Below are 20,002 nucleotides of genomic sequence, written 5' to 3'. Positions count from 1 at the left end.
GAATCTCTTTAAGTAAAAATGGCTCTCCTATGAGCAATCCTTGGGAGAAGCGTGCAGGATCTTATACTAGAAGCCCCTTAACTTTAAGAAGGCTTTTGTTTATCAAAGCCGTGGCTTCAGCACAGCACTTCTGGGAAGTCTCTCTGAAGTTTCTGCTGTTTTTATTTTTTCTTTCTTTTCCAAGGATGATTCTTATATACTTTTTTTTTGCATGGCACTCAGGCAGCATGCAGGCATTATCTACTACGCGCTGTCTTGTTGGTGTTTTGTGAAGAAGGATTTCTCTTATACCCAAGCACTGCAGGGGTTTTACTAGGAGTATCTTGCCAAGGCCCCTCTTCCCACTCCAGGAAAGCAGTGTGGTGAACTTTCATGTATCACAATCCCTGAAACATTCTGGGGTTGGTTTGTTTGTTTGTTTCCAAAGCTCTTGCTTATGTTTTCTTTCTCTTTAAGTTCCTCATCCTGAAATGGTTTAGTGCAAGATCTCTTCTTCTTTGTGTGTCTTCCTTGGATTGCATGCGTCTTTGCTCCACAATTATGTTGCCTGTTAGTTGGGCACTTCTGAAGGAGGTGTCTGAACTTGATTGAAGAGTGGAAGAGTTCTAGAAGGTGGAGCTGGCTCAGTGTGGTGGTTGGAAGCTTTCAGAAATAACCAAGGCTGGTTTAGAAGCTTAAGAGCCATAAACTGTTATGGATGCCAGAAATCTGGATGTTGCTCCATCTCTGTCATGTGATTTCACTGCCTGTTGCACATGTGTACAAAGAAAGGTTCTCATTTGCTGCAGAGGAAGCACCGGGGCTGGGGTTGTGCTACCAGTTTGTGAAGTGCTGCACGTGCCCTGATCCAATTGGGGTCCTGGGGGGCTGAGCTGTTTTGTCTTACCTGGTTTGGAGCCTTCTTTTCAGTGCGTTTCTTGTTGAATGTCCAAGTAACTGAGGTCCTGCCTATGGCATGATAGATGTGTTTATTTGTTTTCCTGCAGCAGAAAAAAATGCCATCTCCCTGTTAGTTGTGGAAGGGCGGGTTAATTTTACTGTGAAGGTCTGTTGCTCCTTGTGAACACTGATGCATTTCTCCTCTTTCTTCTTGACAGTGGGAGGAGGTGAGCATAATGGATGAGAAAAACACTCCGATCCGCACCTACCAAGTTTGCAATGTGATGGAGCCCAGTCAGAATAATTGGTTACGAACTGATTGGATTCCCCGCGAGGGGGCTCAGAGGGTATATATTGAAATCAAGTTCACGCTGAGAGACTGCAACAGCCTGCCAGGTGTCATGGGAACTTGCAAAGAGACTTTCAACCTCTATTACTATGAATCAAACAATGACAAGGAGCGTTTTATTCGAGAGAGCCAGTTTGCCAAGATCGACACCATTGCTGCTGATGAGAGCTTCACCCAGGTGGACATTGGCGACAGGATCATGAAGCTGAATACGGAGGTGAGGGACGTGGGACCTCTCAGCAAGAAAGGGTTTTACTTGGCTTTCCAGGACGTCGGTGCCTGCATTGCTTTGGTGTCTGTTCGTGTCTTCTATAAGAAGTGCCCACTGACAGTTCGAAACCTGGCACAGTTTCCAGACACCATTACTGGGGCTGATACATCCTCTCTGGTGGAGGTTCGTGGCTCCTGTGTCAACAACTCGGAAGAGAAGGACGTGCCAAAAATGTACTGCGGGGCAGATGGTGAATGGCTGGTACCCATTGGCAACTGTCTGTGCAATGCTGGCTATGAAGAACGCAATGGTGAATGCCAAGGTAAGATGAGCCATATTGTACTTTTCATTAGGGCTTAGTTGAATGCATAATTGAATTGGAGATGAGAGTAAATGGAGTAATGCCAGTAATTAGGAGCCCCTGTGGGATGCGATGGGACAGAGGGCTTTAATGAAGGAGTCCAATAGCTCCAGGTGGCAAGGCTAAGAATTATGTAATGTAAAACAAATGATACTGCCATAATAGGCAGAAGGCAAAATGCATTTTGCAGCAGGCAACTAAATTTGCATTGGTCTGTGACAGCCACCGAAATGTGTGTGACTGCAAAGCAGCGCGGCTGAGCTGCCGTCATTTAAAGTGACAATTCTTTTAAGTTTCCCTCGGATAATGCAGTGGGGTAAGAACCAGAGTCAGGAGGAGGAAGGAGGGGGGGAAAAGAGAACAGCAGCAGTTTTAGCTGGATTATTTTCCCCCATTGAGAAGGGGAAGTCTTTGGTGTTTAACTTGTTGCAAATTTTTGGTGCTAAATAACCTTTTGATATTTGACACTGCCGCCTTTGTTAAATATTTTCATTTCTCAGAGGGTTTCCATTGTCAGCTTAATAATGGAGGTGCTAGGATACTCTTAGAAATGCTAAAAGTCTGCTCCCCCGCCCCATCCTGTGTACTGCTGAATTAGGGATTAAAGTTTATATAAAAGACAGATTATCCTAAAAAGGGGGGGAAAAAACCACCCTCAAAACCTGTGTTCCCTTCATCTCTTCTTTCTGGGAAAAGTAGGAGAAGGTTAAGGAAGGAGAGAAGAGTTTATAAATAAAATATCTTTGGCCTCAGCTTCTAAACTCTTGCTTGTGTAAGCGTAAATGAAGATCGAATTTGAAATGCTTTTGCACAGTTCAGTGGCCTGAATTCAGCCAGGTGCTGAACTGAAGCTGCTGAGTTACTTAGTAGATCTGAACCTGTGCTTTTGGGAAAGGTGCTTTGGAGCTAAATGTCTTGGCTTCACGTCCTCTTAGTGCCTTTTTTACCAGGTCCTCATTTAATGGGGACTGAGGACAAGCTAGCAAAGCAAGCATCTGACTGCCTTTGTGCTAAACTCCTAGGAGAACGTTGTCTTTTGAACATCCTGCTTGATTTCTTTTAATTCATAATTTTCAATCAACATGAAGTTTCTTACTGTATATTGAAATTAGGCTTTGGCAGGGAAAAGGAACATGGTATAAGCCTCTGCCTTCATATGTAGAGTTTTTGCTAGATGGAAGGAGTCTTAAGTGCTTCTTGGCAATGAAATTGCCATGGGCTGTAGTGAGCACTGGGAAATGAATAGCATCGTGAGGGGGGCATCCTGTTGGGAGTAAATGACTGCCTTTGGAGTTCTGGGAAGCAGAAACTTGAAAACCTGCATGCAATTGAAGATGCAAACCTGCAGATGTGGCACTGCTGAGGAGAGCCACGGGTGGCTGAGGAGGTGTTGCTGTCTTCAAATAGATCGGTAACTTCTAGGCAAAGCATCTTGACATATTAACAGCCTGGGCTGTGAGAGGAGGAAGTGAATGGGGGGGGAAAAGCATCCTGGTTTATTGCGCGGAAATTATTCCGCCTCCTCCTGAAGGCCTGCTGGGTCAGCCCCGGGTCACACCGACTGACACACATCTAACGCTTTTCCTCACCAGTTGCCCGGATGCAATATGGGCTCATCGTGTAACGAGCGCTGCCTTCTGCAAGGGAAGATGTTTTTTCTGGTGGGCAGTGGTGGGAGCGGGCTGTTTTTTCTCTTTGTTTTCTGTTGTTGGACTAGACCTTGGGGCTGAATGTGCAGGGCATGTACCTGCTGGGCTCTGGAAACCCGGCAGCCTGTCTGTGCTGCTGGAGGGAGGCCAGGCAGCGTCACGTTCACAGCTGAGAAGGAAACTTTCTGTCTTCTTGGGTTTGCCAGAGTCAGGCTGGCCCGTGCCAGTTCTTCTCGGAGGACTTGAGCCAGCAAGTAATTGGAAAGTGCTAAACCCATTTCATCAGTGGTTACTTGTGGTTTCCTCTTTCAGCGTTTGCCGTTCCCCAGCCAGCACGGTTCACCAGGAAGCTCCTCTGGTTGCCGGAGCCCTGTGGAGCTGAGAGGCACACTGCTGCCTGATGCTGCTCCTGTGGCACGAGCCGGCCCCTGTCCTGCCCTCTGCCACCCCACAGCTGGGCTGGGTCCCGCTTGGAGGCACTCTGGGTGGGGAGGGTGAAGTGAGGAGCGTTCTTGTGGGTTTGGAGCAAGGATGGGGGAGGAAGGAGAATGTGAATTTGTGAAAGGCGATAAAAGGATGCCAGGCTGGGCCTGGAGCTGGTGAGAGGGTTCCACCCCAATTGTTTTTCAATGGGCTGACTATGGCAGGACAAATACAGGGAGAGGTCAGAGGTTGTCCGTTCCCTCATCCATCTTCCCCTGTGATCCTTGGGTCAGAGTTAGGATTGATTAAGACTTTATATGTGTGACAAAAGCTTGCTGGGCAGAAGAGGCTCAGGGCAGCAGAGCGGGGCCTGCACTTGTTGCAGAGCTGCGGGAGACCTCTGCGTTCCCAGACCCGCATCCCCCTCACGGCCCCGGGAACTGGCTGGGCTTCAAGTTCATTCAGCCCTCTGGGTTTTGAACAAGAGATGTTTCCTTGAGCTGCATTTAGTTAATATCTGATCTGTGTAGGAGAAGCATAATGGGAAGATGCTTCCCTTCTAAAATGCCTCCCGTAGTTGATATTAATGACTCTCTGACCTTGACCAGAATGTATGGGGGGGAAAAAAATGGTGTGTGTTGTCTGGAGGTGTTTGAAAATGATTACACAAAGCCTGCCCTTCAGTCAAACAACTGCTGGGTTTTCTGCTGACTTTGATAATCACCTCGCTGAACTTCCAAGGGTTCGTATGGAATACGAGTACGTGGAATATATATGTATGTAGAGTATATACATGCACATGTATAGGCACAGAAGCCCTGAGCAGGGAGGGAAGGTGTCACAGGAGTGCTTCCACAGCACCGTCTTGTTCACTAGAAATACGAGATAAGCTCTGATTGCTTTCTGACAGCTGAATGGGTGCTGTGAACTCAAACTTGTTGTGCATCTTTGTTTTTATAGTTCTTCCCAGAACTTCCTGTGCTGTCCTTTAGGAGACAGGAGTGTGGAATATCGCTGATGGAACCTGAAGCTGTCCCAGCCCGTGACGCATCTCACGGCTGAGGTGCTTTAGGGCAGCGTTGAGACATAGTGTTAAGATCTGCTTGTATGCGTCATTGTTATGTAAATTGCTTTGTTGCACGATTAATATATTGCGGTTTGCGTTTAGTTCTGATTTCCTTACGATAAAACACATCTTTTAAACTCAGATGGAGGAAGGGGGAAGCAAGCAGGAAGGGAGAGAAGGCAGATTAAAGAAGCAATAGACTGTAGCCATCTGTGATGGTTTTGACGCTGTGAAATTACAAACCTCAATTTTAGACCTGCCATTTAATATAAATATGTGAGACAGTTGAGATTTGTGCTGTGATGTTGTAAAGGTTACGAGAGCCAACAGCTTTGTCTTCAGCTCCACTCGGTTTTTTTTTGAGCTGTGAATCGGCCAATTGGCAGAAAATCCGGTGTCACTGAAAATATGGCTCGCTCCCGTTCTCATCTCACTGCTGTTTTTAGAATTTTCCTGCTAACTTTGATAAAAGCGTCCCTTAGAAGTAATAATTTGAACGATAAGATTCGTTTTTATCTCGGAGGCTTTGAAGAGCGACTGTGATCACTGAGAGCAGCAGTTGGGTTTATATCAGAAGATTACGGTCTAATTATATGTATTTTGTTTTTCCTGCGATAAGGTTTTTGGATGGTGGGTTCTGTCGGGGCGGGGAAGTGAAATGATTTGTGTGTGCTTCCCTGGTTTAGTCAGACGAGGGATGTTTTTTTTTTTTGTCAGAACAACACTGATGAACACGTTGTGCTTTAAAGGAGCTCAGAAGAGGGAAGCTACCAGGGGGGGCACAGCAGCACAACCGAAACACAGTCTGTCTGAGCCAAACTTAGCTGGTGCTTCTCTCTGTTCAAGAGCTGCTTTGGTTTACTGTGCTCTTTGGAGCTCAATGGATCTTCCAAAGATTTCTCCCAGTATTTATTTATTTTTAATATTTTTTTATTTTTTTGGTATCAATTGGGGTATTTTAAGATCCTCCATTTACATGTTGTGCAGACTCCCTAATGCTTTCTTTCCCGGGAAGTCAAGCTGCAACTGTTACCAAGCAAAGGTGCCTTTTTGTATCTCTTGAGGAAGGGCTCCTGGTACCACTTCTTTCCAAAGTGCTGACTGAATTTCAACTGCTACATGGGAGAGCAGAACTTGTTCTTTATTCTCTGTGCTTTGGTGGAGAGGCAGCTCAGTGGGGTATGGTCCTCTCAATTGAAGAGAGATGAGCTGTTGTAGCTTGAATCCCATGGCAGTTCTGGACAGTCAGTTGTGAGCCATATACGCCCTGGTTGGTTTGTTGTTTGTTTTAGTAAAATAAGGTAAACAAAAACTTTCCAGACAACCTGTCTTGCGTGTGATGACTCCAGGATTTAGATCTCAGCTGTGCAGGGGTTATTATCTGTCTAATAACATGCTCCGCTGAGCTTGGTCTTTATTGCATTTGTGAGAAGTGATTAAAGAAACGCTCAGCAGTGCACTTGGGTCTTTGGAGGCTGCATCAGAAAGCCCCCCAAACTTGTGGGATGAGGATCTTATCTGGTTTCGTTGCATTATGCCACATCCTTTGGATGTGTTGTGGGGAGCAGGTGAGGTCACCCACTTTTGTGAATCAGAGACAATTAGCACTCCCATGACTAAACGGACATTCATTTTATAAATATTCAGAGCCTGTTTCACCTCCCTGGGAAGCAAACATATTGGTTCCCTTCTCTTTCCTCTCCTGGAGACTGAGGAAGCTCTCTCTGTGAATGGGGATTGGCAGCTGTCGGATGACTTGTCTTTTGCATGCAAGCAAACTTCTCATTTACATCTCTTGTATACACCCTCATGCAAAGTAGCACACCCATTTCACAAAGGAGATAAGAGCTTCCTTTGGAAATGCCAGCCAAAATCTCCTTCTGTTTATGCAGGGCTCAAAGATTTGGATTTTATGCAAATGATTCCGTTTTGATTTAAATTCTTTGTTTAAGAGAGAGTGTAATATTTGCGCTGTGTACTCCTTGTGTCCTGGGTCTCCCTTTGGTTATGGCTGGCTGTCACTTTAACAATCTCTGCAGCCTGCTCTCTTGCTTCCAGCTGAGGTGCAGGAAAGCTCCAAGCTCCGGAGCCCAGCACTCCTTGCAGAAGCGGTTGCTGGAGGTGCAGGCAGGCTGCTGTCCTGCCTGCTGGGGCTGCGGGCTGTGATCCTCTCGGGGTATTCACCAGTGACCTCAGAGCACTGCTCGAGCTCCAGCCTCAACTGGGGGGGCAGTTGATGCCACATAGTGGGATCCCTTCTGTCCTGTATGTGCACACACACATCCCCCTAAAGCCTCACACTCCTCAGTGTTAGCAGTGCATCGTGCTGAGGTGTGCCACAGCCCCAGTAGTGCCTTTGGCATGGCCAGCTCGGCTGCCCCAGCCCACGGCTGCAGCCTGGAGCGGAGGGACAGGGATGGCTGGTAGCACTTGGGTAAACATGCACAAATGAATCTGCGGTCTGTATTTACTGAAAGAAAACTATCTGTGAGAAAAGTTCTGCTTTGCGAAGCCTTGTGATTACACAAGGGCCTGCATTTTGTTTTATTTTTGGTTTTAGTGGCTTTCTGTTCTTTTTAACTTTTCTTTATTTCGACTTCACTTAAAATTGCCTTTGGCTTGAAATAAAGCTGAGGCTCATTAAGTGCTCCCAAAACACAGGCTTGTTCAGAACAGATTTGTTGAAAGGTTTATTGATATAAGCTAGAACACATGCTGCATGAATGTACCGTATTTCTTTAAAGTACCCTTTTTCATTTTGTGTCTTTATAAATCAGTGGTATGAAATCGGGACCCTGATTGTGTTGGGGCTACATCCTATAGCCAACAAAGGGGAAAAATAAGATTGGGGGGGTGGGAGGGGGTTCATTTATTTCCCCCCCCCCCCTTTTTTTTCCCTCCTTTCTTTTTCTGGATGCCCAATTAGTGTTTAACTTGAAGGTAATTTCACAGGGGTAGTAAAGTGCGCAGTGTGAAACCTTGTGGCATAATTAAACGGAGGAAAGGCTCTTTAAAACAACAAAGGAACGTGCAAAAACTTTGGTTTTGCCCTAATAGTCACCCAGAAAGAGAGACCATGCTGTTTAAAGTACAATATGGATGGGCCATTAAGGTTTTTTTTAAAAAAAAGCCATACTGTGCAGTTGCTGTTTGCTTTAGTTCCAGGAGCTGTGGGTACGGAGAGAAAACCCAGCTCCCAGGTCTGTTTGTGCTTTTGTTTTTTGGGGGTGGGTTCCAATCTCGGTGTGTTTGTGGAGCTGCAGTCGGTACCATGGGACTGCATGGAGGCAGAGGTGTACTGAGGCTGGGGCCTGCAGTGGGAGCTGTGCTGCGGGCAGGCTGGCACTGCAGGGCAGGACCATGGCAGGGGAAGGTGTCCCCTCCTTACTCATCAAAAGGAATTGGTCACCTTCTAATCAGCTGCCAGTCCTGCATGCTGGAACTCCTTAAGATGCCATTTAAATAAGGTGATCGATAACTATCGTTTCTCCTTGTGCATGTGGGTACTTTGTACAGCCACAGTTCAAAGCTGCAGCACAGTGTCTTAATTACTCAGATAATCCTGTTTGCTTGTATTTTTAAACTATGAAGCGCCGGGTAATTATTCAATTCTTAATAGAAGGCAAATGGCAATGTAAACAATAATTAGGATGTTAGACTAATGTGCTTCAAAGCAAATTGGATTTTTTTTCATACCGTTCAGCATGAAGTCCCATAAAGCTAACAATTTAGTGGCGAGGAAACAAGATCCATTTTGTTCATATTTTATGGCATTATCTCTCCATGCCTGGTTCCTGTGAGCAGCTGCTGACCTGCTGTGACGTTGTCCTGTGTTGGGCTGTGCTCCCATGGCTCTGGTGGATCCATGGCAGGCCAGGGTATGGTGTCATGGCCTTCCTTTGCCCACAGAGGTGGCTGCCTCCAGTCCAGCTCCAGTTTGACCCTCTCAGGCTTTGGAGGCAGGACTGCGTGCTGTGGTAGAGCTGCAATGTTGCATCTCCTGCTTGGAGAGCTCTCCTGGTCTGCACAGCTCATCTCCAGTTGTACAATAAGCATAGCACAAGCTGTGAGCGCTCAGCTGATTTCTCTGCTGTCTGTAAATCTCATGGATATGGCATATATAGGAACTTCCCCTGGCCTTAATTAAATCCTGTCATTGTATCTATTCCTTGAGTTGCATGCAGCCCATGGTCGAAGCTGATGTGTTGGCAGAGGTATCCATCATGCCATGTGGCTCTCCTGTGCGCTGCAGGAGTGGCCTGCTGTAGGCAGGGCTTTGCCTGGCTGCACCATCTCAGCACTGAATAGACTGGGCAGCCAGCTCTATTTTCCCTATTTATCAGCATTAAGAAAGGCCAAAATGTTCTCCAGCACTGATGCTGAATTACAGGAATTGAATTACAGAAACTTAATTTTCAGTAGACTTCATTTTTATTCTGAGAAGGGATGGGAGGGGATAAAGCAGTGGAGCACTTGAAGAGGTTTTGGTGGTGTTTTCTGATGGTAGTGCAAGCTATCTCTGTATTAAAGCGTGCGCTTAAAGGGTGTGGGTTTCTTTATTTTAAATCCCAGAGGCCTCTTGCCAGGCCACATTGTAATGGCATTAATTAACGAGGTCTGTCTTTCCATACATAAAACATCTCTGTCTGGGGAGCCGAGGAGCACTGTCAGCCTGGTCTTCTGTGAACTTGGTGCTTGAATTCATTTGTTTTCAGGCTTAAATGTTTCTGTAGTTGAAAAAGAGGTGGCTGCTTTGAAAACAGTTCCCCTTTGAAGTGCCCGGGCTGGCAGCGCCTGGGGCAGCTGGTGGGCATGGTGCCATGTGAGAAGCGCAGATCAATACCTTCCCTGCCCTGCTCCCCGGTGTGCAGTGCTGCCCCAACCGGTTTGGGGAACTCTTGCTCGCGGGGCACATCCAGCTGGGATGGCGTGGTGCTGGGCCCAGCCTCTTTCAAGGAAGGCCCTTAGAAAATGGGTTCTGGGAACTGATGGCTTTGGAAAGAGCTGGCTTTTTTTTTTTTTTTTCTTTTCTTCTTCTTACAACTCCTGTAATTATGGAGAGGATTAGAGGGAAAGCGAGGGGATCAATAGGAGAGCACAAGTTGCCTGAACTTCTCTTCAGATGTTGGAGTACTGCATGTTGTTGAATTGCACCAGTGCGTATAGAAGATTTCTTTGGGTTTTTTCAAGAGACAAGTAAACAGAAATTAAGAAGCATGTGTGTGGGCAGTCCCTACAGCTTCACAGAGATGCTTGGGGGCAGTAGCTGCTGGATAATTATAGCAGGTGGTGCTTAGATACAGCCATGTTTGCTGACAAGCTGAAGAAGATGGTTCTGGCTTCCCCCAGCCCGCTGTGCACACCTCCAGTGTTGGGATCTGCCGGGAGCTGTGGGCTGCTGCCTTGCCCATGGCTTTCTGCTCAGCAAGCCTCTGTGCTCTGCTGAAGCGCCCACAAGGTCTGTGTCTCAGGAGTGGTGGAGGCAGTTGAAGTCTCCTGCATCCAATGGTGTTCAGTCCAACCGTCACCTGAAGTGGAGGCAGTTCCCTGGGAGGCTTGCTGTGGTCTTGTGCACCTGAGCTGCTGGGAGATTAGTTCAGCTCTGTTGCTGCTTCTTTCTAGTGGCTTTGGTGTTTGCATTTTGCACACCTGCCAACATCCTCCTAATCTCTGAAGTACTGAAACACAGCCATTAGGTTGACACATTTTGTCCACTCGTAATTAGTTCCTGGATTTCCTCATTTATTTTTGTGGTGATCAGAAGTGTCCAGGGTAGAGCTAATAAGACAGCTGAAATCAAGACCAGGTCCCTTTACACGCTCCACCTGCTCATTAATCAAGGGCTCTGCAGTTAATGAGTACTTTCCAGGTAATATTTAATCTCAGAGTAGCAATAGTTACACTTAATGCAAAAGAACTTCTTTATTTCTTGCAGTTTGTTACTGAAGTTGTTCCCATGGCACAGCGGCAGCCTTGTCACATGCTGATCCCAGACGCTCCTGTCATGCTGACCCACATTTGGGAGACTCCTGAAGAGCCATGATGCTTTCAGTGTTGGGTCCTGTGCTTTAGGCTGCATACAGCTTAGTGCTGGGTGGATCTGTGTATGCACAGATGTGGCTGATGAAGTAGTTCAGTAACGCTTTGAGGTCTGAAGGCCTGTTTAGGTAGGGGGAAGAGTTGAGAGGAGTCAACAAAGATGTGAAGGCTGTGTGTATCACTGAAGTGCATCATTAATCACCTGTGAGAATATTTCCGTTCTTCTGGCTGGATCTATCTGTGTGCAGGTGCTTAATCCATTTAGTCGGTTCACCTTAAAAATTCTCAGTACCTCTTTTGAAGACAAACGCTTGGTACTCAGTTTTCATGTACCCAAAATTAATGTATCCAGTGACCTTGAATTCCACACACCTAATAGCTCGGGAAAGAGAGCTCAAAGGGTTTGGGGCACTGTGAAAGCACCCATTTGGAGCTTTAAGGTAGGTGAAGCACTTTGATTTGTGAGAGAAAAAGAAGAAAATCCTGTGTGCAGAGCTGGGGCAGCAGCAGGCAGGCAGCTGAGGAGAGCCACAACATTGCTAAGGAGAGCTGCTGGCCCTGGGAGTGGGGCAGAAGGCAGTGCCTGCTGGGAACTGTGAGCTGTGAGGGCCTTGCTGGAGGCTGAATGGAGCAAGTTCACCTGGGGGCTGATCCAGTACTGCAGGGCTGTGACCACAGCGATGTGCCCTTGTCTTAGCAGGAGCAGTGCAATCCCAGGAGCAGTGTGGCCTTATTGAGTATCCTGTCTTCTTCCTGCAAGGCTGCACTGAATGGTGTCTGTAAAGGGCTGGTCTTTTGGGTTCAGGATGAGCTGTAATTGGTACACTGAGGTGTAAGGAAGAAGGTCTCCATCATTCCTTCCGTTTTGAGTTTGGTTTGTTCTTCCATGCAAACAGAGGTGCTCTGTAGCTGGAACCTGTACCGAGCCTTTAGCAGCTGCCTGCTCACTGTGGGCATGGCGGTGAGAAGGAGCTCGGAGCTCTGCCCACCGTGTTGCTTTGCTTCTTCAAAGGTCACTATTAAGTCCTTTCTTGTGGTTGTGCACTTACCACGATCCCTGCAGAAAGCTAGCTAATGTGACCTCTCCGTACACCTGTATTAAAGTTTGGGTTAAAAATGCACTGTGGCAGAGCAAAGGACAGACATTTTTCCATGGGATTGTTGAGCTCTTTGCGAATGCCAAATGGCTCAGTTAACTCTTGTGCAAACATTGCCTTTTATTTGACTCTGTAGTTTGCCCTTTGAAATACAAACATATTTGTGTCAATCAGCAAGTCTCCCTTCCGGACTTCTGGTTGACCCTGCACAAAGAAATGTGACTGTGCAATTATTAAAGGTGAGGCATTCGTTTTAACAAATGCTGAGTAATTGCCATTCAGTTGTCTCTGTGCTTTTGTCATAAATGATGGCAAAGTGCCCTTCAGCCAGCTGAATAACAGGGAAGGTGGGTGTTTGTAAGGAATAACTCCTCAGAAATTTGCAGTGTGTTGTAAGTGTTGTGTCACAGCAACTTGTGGGTAGGGCACAGAAGAAACTTACCTGCTTTAGCTTAGATTGCAAGAGCCTTATTTGGGCTTTTAAATGCAATTAGATCAAGTGTTAGAGCTCTATCTCTCAGCCAGATGGAATTATTGGGGAGTGTCATGATACAGAGAGAGCAACGTTTGCCCATTGTAAAACAATCTGGAGTATGTGTATGTAAAACTTGGTCACTTACCTAGTGCTCCCTACGATCAGAAAGACTGAAGACTTGCTGTTCTCCCCCACCATAGCATTGGCAATAATTGGAACAAGGCTTTTCATGTTTTCCAGCAGTTTTTCCACAACCCATAGGCATGGAGCTGGTGTCCCTGCACCAATGGATTCCGGACAGGGAAGTTGTCAGCTGCTGTGGGGGGAGGCGTGGATGAGTTGTGTGAAAGAAACACTCTGATAATCAGACCTCACAGCTGTGTTTAGAGAACGTCCCCTGTCCTCTTCCACTTCTGTTCGGGGTTTGTTTTGTGTTGTTGTTTTTTTTGGAAGCTCTTTGAAGGAACAAAAGCCTGGTATGAAATTAAATTGTAAGCGTGCGCATTGCTGACTGTGTGTGGAGCTACAGTAAGGATGTGCAGTGCTGCTTTGACCTGTCTTTTCTTTCTGCATTAGCTCGTAATTCCTGCATCCTTCATCCAGCGTGCGTTTAATTTCTTGGAACAAATTGTTTAATGCCCTGAATTCAGCAGACACGAATCTTGCAAGTAGACCTTTGATAATAGATAAGTACAGGTGATAAGGGGAGATGGATTTTCTTGAAGGGAGTGCTTTCCCTTTTGGCTCCTCAAAAAGCTTTTTCAGAAGAGTAGATTCTGATTTTCTTGTTCCTATCACCTGCCATGATTTTGGCTTTATTCCAGAAGGAAATACTTGAAGTACTAGGCGGCGTCTTTTTAACTAGACCAGACCTTGATTCCTGGATCCAAAGGCCAAAAGGGCACAAGGGCTGTGTTAGAACTTACTGCTCTGCTGTCTTCAAGGAGTTTGAGTTTTGGGCTTGCTTAGAGTTAAAGAGATCTTGAAATGCCTCACTTCTTAAAGCAGAGGTGTGTACAAGTTTGTTGTAAGAACAGAGCTGCTTATAGGCAGGAAATAGTGGTCTTAAGTAGCAAACAGAGCAGATTAGGCGAGATATGAAGGGGAGAGGGGGGGCATGGAAATCACAGTCACAGATCTGTAGTGCCAGTGCAGTTTGCCCTGGGACATGGAATGATCAGCACACTGGGGCATTTTCAGAACAAGCTAGTGGAATTTCTGGTGGCGTGGTCTGGGTACAGGCTATCCTCCTGTGGTGCAGGGGAGCAGACTAACCAGAGTTCTTGCCTGCCTTTTGCATTAAATGCTCTTGTGCAATTGTTATGGGATCCCTCCATCTGTATCTTCTTGTAGCTGCGATGCAGCCCTTTGAGGTCTGACCTAGAAACAGAGACCTGATCTCAATCTCTCCCAGCTCCTTTCCCCCAAGAGAAGCAGTTTCAGTCCGAGCAGGTCTTGGGCTCTGTAGTTCCATCCCTGCATTTCAGTGTCCTGGCTCACACTCACCAGAGCCAGAGTGGGCAGCTCGGAGGTGCTGATGCCTCTGCCACCTCATTCAGATTCAGTGCTGTGTGCCTCGCTCTGTGAGTCTGTGCTGTGTTTGGACTTAATTTTGCATTTCCTCCCACGCAGCTCAGGTATTTGGCACATTTCTCAGCTTGTTGAAAGGTGGCTTCTTGTGTGCAGATGGCAGCCTCTTCTGTGCACCCAGGTTGGTCTTAATGCGCAGCGTGTGCACGCTTACAAGTTGAATGAACAGGTACTTGCTAAGGAGGCATTGGCTGCTCAGGTATAGTCCTCCGTGTGTTGGGATGTGGAGAAGGGACGTTAAGATTGTTTACGAGGTCAGAGCCATAGCAAGCCTTGCGCCTCCTTTGAGTTACGATATCATTACCTGAGCTGTGGGAACCAAGAAATAAAACCTCTTACTGTGAAATATGAGGAGTGCTTATGACTTTGAAGCATAGTGAGGAAGAAAAATGCACACTATGTCCTAGTGCTTTTTTTCTGTTGTTCTGTTGCTGTGGGGTTGATTTTGTTTACTGGTTACACACACAGAATAGATACGGCATTTGTTGAAGGCGTTTTTGCTAAGAGAAATACCCCTCTTATTACTTTTCCTTCTGGGTTATGCTGGGAGAAATGTTCCTTTCTAAAATAAATAAATTATTCAAGCTTAATTAAATAAATGTGGCACTATTTCTCTCCCTGGTACCTGTATTCCTTTTTTTTTTATTATGCTACATTCTGCTTCTCATCCTTGGACATGACTTCTGCCCTGTTGTAAAGGGCGTTACTGTGTTTGACCAGATGAGTGGTTGCATTAAAATGTTGTTTGAATGGCACATAGCTCACTGAAGCAATATTGATTAAGCTGATTGTTCGCAAATAAGCTCTAGCTGCTATTGTCTGTTCTTGTGCTGCAAGCCACTAGCAGGTTTTCAACAACTGAAAGAAGCTGGTATCTGTCTGCCCTGTAGTTAAGGATCTATCAAAAGCAATTTTGGCAGTTGTAATGTCATCCTTTATAGGTACTTGTTTCATTAGTCTTAGTTTGTTTCATTAGTTTTGTGAAATTAGGTAACGCTATTGCAAGGTTAGGTATCTGCAGGCATGGAAGGAGTTTAAAAGTCATTGGTAACAGAGAAAAATGTTAAGGTTTAAAAACTGGAATGAACGTGGGGTATCAGGGCAGGAAGATGCAGTGCAGGCAGCAGGAGATGTAGCAAAGACTGTCCCAGGAGAAACTGGGAGAGAACTGCCGTGGCAAAAAGCAGCGTTTGTCAAAGTTAACATTCGGTTTCTTCAGAAAATGGATTTTGTGGTCTTGTTGGCTACTGTTATGTCAATAACTTGCATCAAAACTTCCTCAAGTCAGAACATCTGTTGCGGCCAATGGAAAGACTCCCCTTGACTTTAATGTGCTTTGGACCAGTCCCAAAATGCAAATAGTTTTTTCTCTCATCCTTTGAAGTCTTTAACATTTCATGGGCTCCCTTATGTTATTGGTAATTTGCAGCAGAGGTATTTTGCATGCAAATGAAATTTCAGCGGTAACAACAACTGCATTTGTGAGTATGCATGGAAGCATGCACACACGGATATTGGTAAAGCAAGTTGTACTTTCCAGCATATGAAGCTAGGAATTTCTTTGTACTAGTGGGCTGCTCATGGTAAATAGAACTGTAATCTGATGTGTTGACAAATCCATACAAAAGCCTGCATAAAACTGCCAAAATATTTTTTTGATAAACCTGTATAGAGCCAGTGGACCTTTTTTGTAACTCGTGCATGTTAATGCATGTTTTCGTTGTGAAAGTGGCACTTGTCAGTAACTTGCTACTGTCATACATCAAAGCACTGTAACTGAGCCTGAATTCACTATGGATTTATTTATTTACCAGATCAAAGAGTAACTTCAGTATACAGCGCTGATTTTGTTTGGTAGTGTGAAGTCAGGAGCTCAGAGTGGGGCCACAGATGCTATTCTTTGCAGCGAAGTGAGTTCTAGTAAGGTACAGGGGCTTAAGTTTTCATGAACCAGAAGTGGCGGATTGTACTGATTTTGATAGGAACATTTTTAGGTATCTTAGCTCATAAAGACTTGCCTAGAGCTGGAACAGGTGGAATGTGTTCTTTTGCAGTACTCCACAGCCCCATGTTTCTCAGTACTAGGTCTGTGCTGCTACTGGGCTGTGCTTGTGGGGACTGTTGGCCTGGGGCTGCAGGAAGGGAGAGGGGAAAGTAATCCACGTTTCTAATTGCCTGAAGACCTGGCTAGGAACATCCTCTGAAGAGAAGCGTCAGCTATACAGTGATGCAGGAAGCCATTGCGTGTCAGGGAACTCCGTGTACAACTTGAAATGTAAAAAAAAATGAGTCACCTTTTGGACCTGAGGCTGTTCTGTGGAGCTGTTGCTGGGAGCCTGGTTGTGACAAGGAAGTGGCAGCAGGAAGACAGCTGGGGTCAGCAGCAGTGACCTGAGCAGTGATGGCAGCCCATGGCAGGGCTGTAGGCTGGGGGGAGCACCAGGAGAGTGCGGCCAGGAGCTCCCACCTGTGTGTGGTTGAGTCTGCTCCTTTCTGTGAGAAAGGGATATGGAAATATATATAGTGGATATATAGGGATATGTAGTGGAAAACTGAAAGGATATTGTTGTAAACCAATGTGATTGCTCAACCCTGAAAAAACATAAAGCCACCAAAAATAGTTTCCTGTTGTCAGCAGAAGGCCTTTAAAGGAGAGAGTTGTCTTTTTTGGTTCTCTGCATTTATTTTGCAGTGACCTAAGAAAATATCATGTTGAGGACAAAGGAAGGCAAGGTGTGGTGAATACACTGGGGGGTAACGTTGCCAGACATACTAACTGTGCTGGAACCTTGTGCAGCGTGGCCACACGCTACATAGATGGCAGACTGAGGTACTTGACCTGTTATGGATAGGCTGGTTTGGTTCAAAAATCCTGGAAGGGAAGGAATGGAAGGACATGGGGCCCTGGGCCAGGTGCTAGTGGAGGCAGGTATGGCAGCACTGCAGGCCTTGCATTAGCTGCCAGGCCATCCTGTGCCTGCAGCTCTGCCATGCTGCAGAGCATCACCTGCGGCCCCCAGCTCCCAGGCTGCTGCTGCTGCCCTCAGCAGGATTTCAGCTCTGAGGAGCCAGTGCTGGTGAGCACAGACCAGGAGGAGCCCGAGGCTGGCTCCTTTAATCCCTGGAGCCTGGGGCTCCTTGAGCAGCCCCTGATTGCAGCGAGGCAGTGCTTCCTCCTCAGCCTGGCTCTGCTTCGCCAGCTCGAGGCACAGCCCCGGGGAGAGTGTGGAGGAGCAAAGGAGAGACTGCAGCCTCCACCCTGCCCGCTGCTGGCTGCTCTCTGCTCCCTTCAGACCCAACTCTGGAGGCTTTCTGATTAATGGACTGCACCATTCACCTGAACATCCTGCTCACCTTCTCAATAGGCAAGTGGTGCCCCAGTTTGCTGTGCAGCGCAACTCTAATATCATGAGTTCTAGGGCTACCTCTGATAGGGGCTTTATTTGTGGCACAGCTTTGGCAGCAGGTGTTAACAGAACAGCACCTGGCTGGTTTTTTGAACTCTCATCATCCAGAGTTAAAAGCTGATCTCAAATGGTCAGTAACATCTGGCAGGTAAAGAAAGATTGCTGTATCTCAGCCCGTCAGCTTGCCTTGTGGTTCCAGGGTGCTGCTCAAACCACACCGCAATAACTGAGGGTGCTTGAAACTCATCCTGCAAACACCCTGCTGTGTTCCTGATGCTCAGGGAGGTACCAGAGGGCCAGTGGTGCAGTGCCAGCCAGGGCCTTCCCAAAAAACCCACAACCCTAAGTGTGGGATACCACCCAGGTGGTTCGTGCTGTGTGACCTAAGGCTGTGAGCTGTTTGTTGTGAGGGCCAAAGTTGCCTTTGTGAAGAAATGCTACAAAGATGGCTTTAAATCTGCAGGACTTGTTTACTGATGACTAAACACTGGAAAAGCCTTCCTTGTTCTAGAGGAGGCTGGTAGTGCTTCATTGCAGTCAGACTTGCAACATGTTTGAAATTTCAAATCCAGAAGTAGAATTACTTCTCAAGCCCGAGTTACATACAGCAAGTTGTAAGCGGCGTCACTTGGTAAATGCAGAAAGGGGGTCAGAGTCTGTCCTCCCTGGTAATGAGGCTGAATTCAGTGCAGAAACAGGGAGTTTACACAATGTTCTGTCCCTTCTGGGCTTGTGTTTTCTCTTTCTCTCTATTATTATTATTTTATTTTTAAACCCACTGGAGAATATTTAGGCCATCATTGCAGGTTGGTTTGTTTTTTCCCACTGCCTGGCAGTGCACTGATGCTTAAATGAGAGTGACAGTGCCCGCTTCATTGTCTTCAGACAGACTTTGGTAAAGCAGCACCTCCTGCACAGACCTGGCAGCACGTTCCTGGTAGCTGTTCCCAACCTGCACAGAGATACGAGCCCAGCCTTGGGTCTGATTCTCCCATCTTCCAGCTTTTACATCAGCGAAACTCCATTAATTATGAGAATTTCAATTTGCTACTTAAATTTATGTTGGTGCTGATGTGAGAAGACTCGGCCCATATGTTATTAAGCCGGTTTTATGAGAGTAGTGATCAGGCTGCTGAGTCATTATATCCATTTTACATTCTGAATTTTAATTGGTTTATGGAGCTTGTTAATTTTTGTTTAGTTTGCTGGTAGCTCATAAATGATTATCTTCTCTATCAAAAAATGCCGCCAGTCCTTTCATCATTGCTTCTGTACGGTTTGACGCTTCTTGCAAATATTCAGGCAGGACTTTATTCTAGATAACTATTACACTGCAGCTTTGAAAATACCAGGCAGCTTTGTTTCGGCTTGTTTTCCTCTCCCTGTTACCAGGAACAGATAGCGCTCAAACAACATGAGTAACAATTGGACCTTCTCAAGAATCAACTAATGTGATAGAACCGCCCAGGTGATGCATTCATGAGCGGAAGCGTATAAAGCCACACGAGGAGTCATTATGTCCACATTTTAAGTCATTTGGTGGGGATGTATCACTGTTTATTTGAATTACCCTTAGTGAAAAGCTGCTGGGAATACGCAGCCAGTGTGTTGCATGCAGGTGACTCTGCGTGGGGGTTTCCATAGGCAGCTGTTCCGTGACCTTGCCCTACACGGGGAGTTGGAGACTTTCATTTTAGGTTTACTCACTGCCCCTTTGTATTGCACGTTCACCTCAGCTTTCTAAAAATGCAGTGGCAAATCACATTGCACTAATGGAAAGTGCTGTGGCCTAGAAAACAGCTTTTACTGCTGACAGAATGGGCTGACGAAGCCTGGGCTTGGAAGGTATGCTATTTTTGACTGTGAAAAGTGGCGCGTTCTGAAGGTTTGCTGAATGCAGTAATGTGATTTCATGTTCCTCTTTGTTAGTCATCGCTAGCTGCTGGTGATGGTAATGGATGCTGTTAACGTTAAACATTTAATCAGCTAAAGTATATGTCTGTCTGCTTTTCCTTCTCAGAATTTGAGAGGATTCTGATCAGTTTCATGTATTTTCTAAAACGTCTAAAGCAGCTTAGAGGAGGTGAGCAGAGATCTGCTAAACCCATTTTAGAAACCCGTGAGTGCAAATGTGTGATTATGTGAAAAGAATTTGGTCTTCTCACCAGCCGAGGAGATGTCTGCAGTTACCATTGGCATGTATTCTTTCTCCAGCCTTGCCGTGACCATTTAATGAGGTCTGATTCAGACTAATTCCCACAATCTGTAGGTTTTATTCCCTGCTGAGGCTGGAATATTTGAATGTCAACTCAGACGTATATTTTTCTTTTTAATTAGCACATCTGATTTTTTTTTTCTTCTTCTTTTTTTTTTTCTCCAAGGCCACAACCTCTGTCCCAATCCAGGCAGGTGAAATTTCACAAGCACTTTATCGTTGCTCATACCTCAAGCATCCG

At 46.1% G+C, this 20,002-nt stretch overlaps 1 protein-coding gene across 2 annotated transcripts in view; it reads left to right on the top strand.

The window, feature by feature from the left end:
- EPHA4 (EPH receptor A4) overlaps positions 1 to 20,002 on the top strand; it is a 92,934-nt gene that overhangs the window by 3,412 nt on the left and 69,520 nt on the right. For both annotated transcript variants that reach the window (XM_072343940.1, XM_072343941.1), the window contains exon 3: positions 1,098 to 1,761. In XM_072343940.1, the coding sequence (XP_072200041.1) occupies positions 1,098 to 1,761 (664 nt within the window). The remainder of the gene's footprint in view (positions 1 to 1,097; positions 1,762 to 20,002) is intronic.

The sequence above is a fragment of the Excalfactoria chinensis genome, chromosome 9 (genome assembly GCF_039878825.1).
Source record: "Excalfactoria chinensis isolate bCotChi1 chromosome 9, bCotChi1.hap2, whole genome shotgun sequence".
NCBI classification, from domain to species: Eukaryota; Metazoa; Chordata; class Aves; order Galliformes; family Phasianidae; genus Excalfactoria; species Excalfactoria chinensis.
The sequence above is the reverse complement of the archived record's forward strand: the minus strand, read 5'-3'. Positions and strand labels throughout refer to the sequence as shown.